The 10,413-nt window shown below is 46.4% G+C and overlaps 1 protein-coding gene across 1 annotated transcript in view; it reads left to right on the forward strand.

Annotated features, from left to right (window-relative positions):
• The window catches only part of LOC146181222 (uncharacterized), a 28,593-nt gene extending 19,431 nt beyond the window's left edge, over positions 1-9,162 (forward strand). Inside the window, exons 7-9 of the mRNA XM_084575726.1 lie at positions 3,557-3,791; positions 5,326-5,461; positions 9,105-9,162. Of these exons, the coding sequence (XP_084431852.1) occupies positions 3,557-3,791; positions 5,326-5,461; positions 9,105-9,162 (429 nt within the window). The remainder of the gene's footprint in view (positions 1-3,556; positions 3,792-5,325; positions 5,462-9,104) is intronic.
• Positions 9,163-10,413: the final 1,251 nt, after the last annotated feature.

Below are 10,413 nucleotides of genomic sequence, written 5' to 3' on the forward strand. Positions count from 1 at the left end.
TAAAAGAATCGATGATGATGTGGCGAGGCACGCACGAAAACATCTGAAAGCAGGAAAACTAAGTAAAAGGCATCCATTAAATAAATAATAGGGACGATGGTGAGCATTCTCTTCAGTGGCAATACTATCCCTGTGTGTCTCCGGCACACAGCTGGATGACCTTGGAGTGTTTTCATTACTGGACCCATTATCCGAGTGCGTTCGTTTTAATGAACTGCTCTCTTACACAGTGTTGAAGGGCCGGAATACAACATCGGTCCCGCAGATTCTTACTGCCTCTCTCTCTAGATGCCTGCAGTGCCCGAAAACATCCCACGTCTAGTAGTGTAAGTTTGGCTGTCATCTGTGCTCGATTCGCTCTGAAGCGGAACCTTGCTATTTATTTAGTTATTTATAGAATCCTCAAAGGCCCCATTTAAGGGGGATCACATGAGGGGTGGGCTTGTAGTATTGCGGTTACAATAAAAAATGTCTTTCGATCGCAGTCTTGAAATGATGAATGTCGGTTAGTGAGGCGATGTGGTCGGGAAGGTAGTTACAATCCAGGGCAGTGTGGAGAAAAAATTACTTCTGGAATGTTGTCGTATGGGTGCGCTGGGGGTAGACGGCATTGCAGTGGAGATGACGAGATGTCCAATGGGCTGGACGGATGAATACGTTGTCAGGTGGCAAGCTGTGATAAAACTTATAAAGAGAAAGACGAGCTAGTTTCCGGCGCTAAGCTAGATTGTGAAGTTCAAGTTTGGATTTTACTACGGTAACACTGGTGCGATAGGATATGTTTATCTGGTCGCACAAGCTTGATGTAGAACATTTGTTTTGACTTTACAGATAGATGAGTTTCTGGAGCCAAAGGGAGGACTAGAATTTCATCGGCGGTGTTAACTTGATTTAATGAGAAAAACTGACTTAGACGGCTTTGGAGGCGGGCTCCTCAGGTGTCATTGGGCACACGGCTATGAGTAAATTCGACACCAAACAAGACTTGCTTCAACGGCTGCGGAAGGTCGGCGAAAGCTTCACAAGATATCTTAAAAAGACACTGTAAACCTCAACTTGTCAAAGCTGTGAAGATTGAAGGGTTTTTAAAGGGTGCTAACTGAGAAGTTTATGATATAGTGTTAGTGCGTGACTTGCACACTGTTGCCGACTATAAAACTTCGCGTGCTATAATAAAACTTTGAGGAGCTGCGCAACAGAAACTCTTCCCTGGTTAGTGCCCGGATATATTTAGTTAACTGCCGGGCTTATGACTGTTAGCGAACAAGTTGCACTTCAGGTTTCGATTCTGGCTAGCCTTCAAGACCTAACTGTCGCCATATTCGTGCTTGATTCTCCGACAAGGTATTCATGCGCAAGTCCCCGAGAGGCTTCTTTGGCGGAGCTGAAGTGCACACTGTAAACTGAAGCTCAATTGAAAATATATCACGCATGCCAGATAAAATTTTATTCACGTTCACTGAAGAAAACGTGTCTGAACCCGACCAAAATTCGTGCATTTCCCAAATCTATGTCCATCAAATAGCTGCGCAGTTCCCTTCGTGTATGCTCTTACTTTCCCCTGTTAGTTAAATCTTTCCTTCGCTTTCAGCACCTTTGACAAATATTTTATCCGGTTGTTTAGATATTTCGCAGCACGCTTAAAAGGAAGGTGTGGGGAGTGGCTGCTCCTGGCCCTATATGGGGCTGGGACTGGTAGGTCACTGTCGCTTGCGGCGGGGGCTAGCCTGCCATCATATGCTATCTGTTGTAGGCCGTCAGTGCACCCGCTGCCATTTTGGTGGTGAACGACGGCTGTTGCGACGCTCGTATTTCTCTCCCTCTTCTTTTCCTTTGTTCTTTATTTTCTCTTCTATCAGTGCTTCGCGAGGCGTACTCGTGAAGCACATATACTCCTCGAACACTGAGTATCTCTGCCTCTCTTCTATCAGCACGAGACAGCGGAGGTGGCTCAGCTACAGAGCCAGTAGCAGGCCCATGCATTTCTCTGCAGTCGCAACAACAGCAGCACGCTGAAAAGCCTTGGCTATCTTGCAATGCTTCCTCATGGCATCGTACACGCTACGTAACATGGACCCGGACGCGCCTACAGGGGTCTACACGAACGCCTTGTTGGTCTTGACTCCATAATCGCCAAGCTGAAGTCTGACTTCGTTGAATATGCCGTCACACTTGTAGGCCGCACATCAGCGAAGGTTGCATACCGTAAATGCCTTGCTAAAAAAGTTCTGTATAATGAAGGGAACCAGGTACGCCTCCGGTGGGCTGAACTGCGGCTTCAGCGAGCGATTTAACCATACTCTCGGGAATAAGATGTGTATGCAGCTCTCAATCTCGCCCTTCTGTATTTCAAGCATCGGATATCGCACTAGTCTGCCGGTTTCTATGCTTTCTTTTACGTGCTATTCTTCTGTTTCAATCGGTGCAATTCTCCCCTACTAACCAACGCATCAGGGTACACCCTTGTTTATGATAAAAACCAACACACAGAAACCTTGTCAAATCTCTTGCGCACTTACAAATTAAACCGACTGCTACCAGGCATCCAGCCACAACAAGAATCGTATGATACTGCACATTTGTATAATTTTGTGAGGTTGCGATGTAGGTCAAATACCCCAAGACCATCCTTGAAATTTCTCCCGGAGTGTCAAGGGTCTTGCTGTGTTAAAAAACGCACAGGACTTGCTATTACAATGGGCAAACTTTGACGCCGTCTCTTATATCTTCATCACCGGGCACGCTAGACTGATCGTATATCTATCGTCTTAAGGCATACGCGGGCCTGCTGTTGCGAAGCCGTAAACAACAACGCGCTTCCTCTTCTCGTCTGAGGCAATTGTAAACACTAAGTTCACCATTCTTCCCAGCAGCTTTGCTATCGCCATTTTCGCCTTGTGCTTAACTGTCTGGTCACGGTCTGTTTTCGCCGTTGATCCCGTTGACGCAATGACTTTCGATAAACCGCTATCCTTTAAATTTTAATATGTGAAACAACTTTAAAGACAATACGGATTTTGATGTTCAAGGAACGAAAGAGTAACAAAGGCACGATACAGTAATGGACAATTTTAACCATGCTTACTACTCATCAAAGGTAACTAACCTCTGCTGGAAGATGGCGGTCTACAGTGTTAATCCAAAACGTTACGTCCAAAAACGACTCGGGCTATGAAAGGCGACGTAGTGAAGGACTCCGGAAAACCACCTAGGGTTCTTTAGTCCGCACTGTCATCGCAGAGAACACGGGCGCCTTGCTTTGTGCAGGAAAAGGCGGTGAACTTTAGCTACGTTTGCAGTTAGGAGAAGAAAATGCCTGTTATTTGAATACATGGGATCAGCTATCGGTCTTTGAGAGAGGCGGAGGAGGATTGCAGCATTCTGTGTTTTTTCTTTTTATTTACAACAGCTGTCTGATTTTTATATAATTCTATAATATATATTTTATACTTTAAAAGTATAATTCTTTCCACTCATGAGATCCAGCTTAGTAAAGGAAGAGGCTGTTTATAAGACTGCTTCGCTTCATATCCTGTCCACCTTTTTCCTGCCGCAGGTGATGGCGGTGCAGGCTTTTTTGATGGGCGGCGTGCAGTTCCTCATGGCGCTGGCCAAGGAGGTCTTCCTGCTGGGGCCTGTGAGCTTCGCGCTGGGCTGGCTCAGCAGCTCTCTCGACATGCTGGCTGAGCCGGTGCTACGGCGCTTTGTCGAGGCGGAAACCTTTGAGCGGCACTTGACCGTGTGCCGCTCGGCTTCGGGTATTGCTTGCCTCCTCGGACCAGTGATAGTTAGTGAGTATCAAGTGGCGTAGGATATTTTGTGCAGCGGACACGCCGGAGGTTTTAGAATGAAGGCGCTGTTGGCTGTTATTTGGCGGAAGTTTAGCGCATTCCTGTCTTGGCTTCTTTAGAATGAAATGAAATATCAAAGCATCTACTTCACCAAACATTTGCAGTGTTTAGCCGTTCGTATATCTATGTCTTTGTGTTGGATGTCTATTAACACCTTTGAAACTCAATGGCTGAGTGAAATTTTCACTGTTTTTACTTCGCTGAACACTGCTGGTACGCTGTACACAAACCTAATCATGTACTTTTCGTGACACACTATATCGAATAATACTTGTGTGGTAGATTTGTACTTCAAACATTATGAGATACTTTGGTGCGGTAACTGCACGTCGGTTGTCTTAGGAAAAATTAAATTATGTGAGAAATAAGGTTTATTAAATGCAAGGTTAATCACCTAAGTTTCTAAATAAATTTTATTTTTAGTCTTAATGTGCTGTCGGTCATATACACAGTGAAACTCAAGGTGGTGGTTATGAAACCTCATTTCCCGTTAAATTTTCTCACTCGAAAATGAGAGGAATATACGACGTCAAAACTACGCATCTGAAAGCTCTCTGAGTTGCCTTTCATGCACTGCATATTTTTCAAACGCCGTTGCTGCGGGCGTTACGACCTCCAAACTCATGTTCATTTCCCCCATAGAGTCACACTTAAACGACGTTTTGTATTTGATGCATAAAACTGTTCAGTCATAAAATGGCGAAGTATTTTATGAGTGTAAATTGTTGGAAGGCCATTCAACAAGCTGTTAGATGCACATAGTTCAGCTCGTATACTTTTATGGACACTGATTTTCAAGGAAATTCAAAAATAAATCACATTTCATGGTGACGACCGTCAGTTTCGCAGTGCGTATGCTGCACAAACTATTTAAGAATGGAAGTTGGTCATGGTGAGTTTACATAAATATTGTCTACTCACTTAGCTCATGGTTCACATTGATGTATAACCTACCTGTGTAGACCTGATTTCTATTTTCGCAGTTAAAATAAAAGCAGATATGTAAATATTAAAATGTCACCTAGTTAATGAAATAGCTATTGCCTGGGATCGTTTTGTGAACGCAACGATTTGTGGTGCAAATGTGATGCCTTCTTTTACGCACAGATAGCTTGATGTGCTTGCAGTACCCTTCATTATGGTGCCGGCGGTTAAAAGATATTCATTTTTTGCGTTGTGACCTGTTTTAGTCACGGTTTGAAGCACTGAGTTATTTTTCTTCGTGCGATCAAAATTGTGTATGTGCATCATTTGTGGAATACACTGCGCACCGTGCAACGATGCACGGCCTGGTCGAGCGTTCAGTCCTTTTACTAACTTTCTATTTCTGAAGATAATAAGAACATTACTTTAATCACTTTTTGTTTTAGGTTGAATCTAAGATATTTGAGTGTCTCTCCTTGCACTTGATAACGTGTGCCATGCAACTAAGAGCTCCCCAAGTCTCCGTCCGTCCATCTGTATACATCCGCAGTGGTGTTCCCCGACGCCTACTCGATGGTGTTCATCGCATCCGGCGTCTTCTCCCTGCTGGCCGGAGCAGCGTGGCTACCCGGCCTCAAGAGGGAAATGGACGACGCGGCGGCCAAAGATGCTGCCGCTAAAGGGGGGTTAGCCGGTGGACCAGGCGAAATCGTAAGTGAATGAGTTGTACAGTTGCAGAACGTGGCATTGCGCATCCCGGTCTAATATCGGAGGCGCGTTTTTCAATACAATATTCACGCGCTATGTGGAATTTGAGTCGATAAAAGCGACATTTAGAAATTTCAAAGTTTAATTGCTTGGAAAAATCGAAACATGGGTATTGGTCTCCATCACATTAAATACTAGTAGCCCACTAGTAGCCCGGGCCGTAATGTGATAAAAAATGTAATATTGGCGTGAATGTTACTCCTGAACAACTTTTACAGCTGATGCTATTTTGACAGAACCGAGATATTTAAACATTGTATTATAACCGGGTCCTTTATGTGCAAAGTGTTCTTGGCCCTGTGAAGGCGGATACACTGCCGACTTCTCTCACTGGTATGCGTCTGCTCTCTGCCGCGCGTATGCCATTCGAATGTTTTTGTATTTGCCGTGTGTTTGTTTCGTGCATCAGTGTTCATTCTTAGAGCAGCATAGAAGACGCATAGCCAGGCTCACATGCTGGGACACGCATGTATGACTGCGAAGTGCGATGCTTGAGCCTGCTCTTTCCTCTTTTCCGCAGTGGAAAATTACCTCACACGTACCCGACCATGCAGAATTGACTCTAGTTTCGCGTATCGCAACTTTCCAGCGCAGTGATTTATTTATAGGAAGGGAAAGGCGCGGTAACTGTCTCACTTGTTTTCTGTGGACACCGCCACCGCGCCGTAAGGGAAGGGAGGAGGGTGGGAGTGAAAGTGGAAAGAGAAAGAGGAGCAGTAGTGGAGGGCTACGGAGTAATTTCGACCACCTGGGGATCTTTAACGTGCGCTGACATCGCACAGCACACAGACGCCTCTTCGTTTCGCCTCCATCGAAACGCAGCCGCCGAGGTCGGGTTCGAACCCGCGAACTCCGGCACAGTAGTCGGGCGTCTTACCACTGCGCCACCCCGGCGGGGCTTCCTGATAAAAAATAAAAGTTAAGTTAAATTGGTTCACAGGAAGGGAAAGGCGCAGTAACTGTCACACTTGCTCTGTGGACACCCGAACCGCGCCGTAAGGGAAGGGAGGAAGGTGGGAATGAAACTGGAAAGAGAAAGAGGAGCCGTAGTGGAGGGCTACGGAGTAATTTCGACCACCTGGGGATCTTTAACGTGCGCTGACATCGCACAGCACACGGACGCCACTTCGTTTCGCCTCCATCGAAACGCAGCCGCCGAGGCCGGGATTCGATCCCGGGAACTCCGGCACAGTAGTCGGGTGTCTTACCACTGCACCACCCCGGCGGGGCGCTTCCTGATCTGCATTTTCCACTTTCGGTATAATTCCACACTCGGTTTCTTTTCCATCGAATTTATCAAATTTTTACCTTCGGTGTTTTTCACCCGTTGCTTAATGCTCTTTATTTCTCCGTCCTTGTGACTAGCATACTTACTAGATAGTTTCCTAGTTTTTTCCTCCATTGTGAGTCAACGCTCTTTAAGTACAGGTATTTAAATACATTAACTGCCCATCTGTTACTGTCCAATTTCCTCAGGCGTTTCTCATATAATATTTTACTCTGCGCTGACATCGCACAGCACACGGACGCCACTTCGTTTCGCCTCCATCGAAACGCAGCCGCCGAGGTCGGGTTCGAACCCGGGTACTACGGCACAGTAGTCAGGTGTCTTACCACTGCACCACCCCGGCGGGGCTTCCAGCGCAGTTAGTCATACAGGCGCAGTACGTGACGCATTAGGTACGTATTCAGCGCATGATTTCCCTCTAGAGACGTAGTGTATCAACTGCTGTAAGTTGGTTGAGTATGCTTTCAATGCTTGTAGACGGCTATCGCCGAAAGATTTCAGCGGTACGTACCTTCATTTCTTTCCACTTCGAAGCCACACGAGACAATTCCCCAATGCAGAAATTGTGACGGCTAGAGCAGAGTCAGTCGCAAGCGCTGCCTCTCTTCATATACGTGCTGTACAGTCGGTCAAGAAACAGGTAACAGATAGCACATTGTGGTGCTAGATAACAAATGCACGTCTATGTTTACTCAGAAGCGGTTTTGAATGAAATCCGGTAACCATGACTGTTGCTAGCGTGATTTTACAAATTACTAGATATTTCCGAGCCCGTTTCATGGCAGCACACAGCGCACCAAAGTCGCCCCGCCGGGGTGGTGCAGTGGTAAGACGCCCGACTACTGTGCCGGAGTACCCGGGTTCGAACCTGACCGCGGCGGCTGCGTTTCGATGGAGGCGAAACGAAGAGGCGTCGTGTGCTGTGCGATGTCAGCGCACGTTAAAGATCATCAGGTGGTCGAAATTACTCCGTAGCCCTCCACTACGGCTCCTCTTTCTCTCTTTCCACTTTCATTCCCACCTTCCTCCCTTCCCTTACGGCGCGGTTCGGGTGTCCACAGAGCAAGTGTGACAGTTACTGCGCCTTTCCCTTCCTGTGAACCAATTTATTATTATTATTTATTACACCAAAGTCCACACATAAGCGCCATCGAATGCATTAGTGGGGGAGTACGATCAGCAAGGTTACTGCAGTCTGCTGCTGAAGGTGTATAGTTTCTGGCATCCACGGATCCTATTCTCCACACGCACGCACTCTACAATGAAGCAGAGGTGCATGCGATGCAGCGGAGGGCGTCTGTGAAAGCCATAGCGAGTTCCAGTAACAATAAACGAAGCTGGAGAAGCCACCGCCTGCTGGCGCTACAGGTGACTGCAGTGTTCCTGTTGCTTCACTCATTGGTCGGATTGCAACGACGTCAGAAAATGACGTCACTGCAGGCTTTTTTTGCTGCCGAGCTTTGAAAGGGGAACTTTTTAATGTAAAGGCCTTTGGATATTCACTGGCGATTTTCTCAGGAAAGCAACCATCTTCTCAGGAGAGCAACCATCGAATATGCAATATCTTCTTTGGTCTGTTCGTTTTGAGTGCATCTTTAATGCGCCCATAATAAATGAGTCTTGTGTGGCCTAGAGAGCACACAGGCGCACTTTATGTCGCCCCACGTAACAGTAATTGCGCCGACCTCATAGTGTCTGCTGGTAGGGTAAGAGAGGGGAAAACACGCACATAGTGCGATTGGCTACATACAAAACCTGAGCGGGAAAGGCAAGGAATGCCTCTATAAGAGGTCATGATATTGGTTGGTTGGTTTGGTTGGTTTGTGGGGTTTAACGTCCCAAAGCAACTAAGGGTATGAGAGACGCCGTAGTGGAGGACTTCGGAAATTTCGACCACCTGGGGTTCTTTAACGTGCACTGACATCGCACAGCACACGGGCACTTTGCTTTTCGCCTCCATAGAAAAGCGGCCGCCGAGGCCGGGATTCGATCCCGCGTCCTTGGGAACAGTAGTCGAGCGCCGTAACCACTGCGCCACCCCGGCCTATCGTTGGCTTGTGTCGAATTTATTTCGGCTTGCATGTGGCTTCTTTGAGCACATTTTCCACACGCTGCTACCAGTGGACAATGTCTGCGCAATTCAACCCAATAGAAGGCATCATTGAAAATGAATTGCATCGTAAACACTGCCAATCGAACGCCGAACTTCTTTTCCCCTAATGCCCTGGTTTATATAGGCACTGCTCCACATTCACAGTGTGCATTCTCCGCAGGTCGCCGTTCCAGAGGGTGGAGAAGGGGTTGCTGCAGCAGGCGAGCCTGGAGCAGTAGGCGCAGGTGAATCCGGAGCGGTTCCGGCTGAGGGTGCTGTACCAGGAGCTGGCGACGCAGCAGCGCCACCTGATGGTGCAGCAGCCCCAGATGGCGAACCGGCTGCCGGCAACCCAGCAGCAGCAGCGCCACCAGCGCCAGCTTAACACCGCGCGTTTTTTCTTTTGCGGATCGGTGGCTGCAACCGATTTTATTTTTCATCGTTTCGTCTGTGCGCGCATTTGTGCGCGTGCGCAGAGAATTTAGAAAATATGAAAACACGGTTACTTTTATATTCATGCGATATTTTTCGGCCACTCATAGCCTTTGTTTAGCATTTACTAGCGAGGCTTTATGTCCTTGTGCTGGGCCACTGATAACCGCATTATAACGAGGAAATTTATAGCACGATAGCACAAATTTAGATGTGGCTCATAAGCATGCAGATGTGTTCCAGAGTAATGTGTTAGGTTTTAGTAACATGTTAGCAAGGTCTCAATGACATTGAAGGAGACTGTTTTATGAAATATGAAGAAGTTTTGGCATAATTGTGGTGCTCTAAACAAAGGTTCTGCCATCGTTAATAATAATTTTAAAATCTGGAATTATTGCAGCCGTCCTATAGATTCCTGAAACTTGAATGAGTTAGTACGAAGCCCAAATGGTTTAGTAACACCTTTTCTGCTTTAAAAAAATTGCGGTATTGACCCGATGAAGCCATTTTGAAGGTTGAAGTTTTGATCTTCGATTTCTCAAAAATAAATCATAGTGCGGTTACATACACGAAACGGAGCAATAATTTTGATGGTTGTTCTAGCACGTGTAGATTTATTGCAAACCTTTCATAAAACATTATGATGACGACTGCAAGAACTCTCCTGTTCAAATTTTTTGTGTGGATCAATTACGTTACCAATGCGAGGTGCACCACCCCGATGTAAGAAGCGTCGTAGTTTTGCCTCCTGGGGCCCGACAGGTGGATCTTCACCTACTGCAGTTGGAACTTGTGCCACCTGCCTCCTGTCATGGTCGATATGTATCTAGCTGATGAGTGAAATCTCTTATTTTCTTTTGATGAGGGCAGGCGTGGCAGAGCGTTGAAATTATTTGCATCTATCGAATTGATCGTCCCTGAATTTAAAAAGGTGGTTTTCATCTAAATGCATATTTAACTTTGCTGAAACCTTCCTCATTCCACCTTGTACACATCGCATGTCGCCTGAGCAGTAAACATAGCTATGCTTTTTTTTCTAACATTTCGCCGAGATGTGA

Source organism: Amblyomma maculatum, chromosome 8 (genome assembly GCF_055883805.1).
Source record: "Amblyomma maculatum isolate TAMU_Amacu chromosome 8, ASM5588380v1, whole genome shotgun sequence".
Lineage (NCBI taxonomy): Eukaryota > Metazoa > Arthropoda > Arachnida > Ixodida > Ixodidae > Amblyomma > Amblyomma maculatum.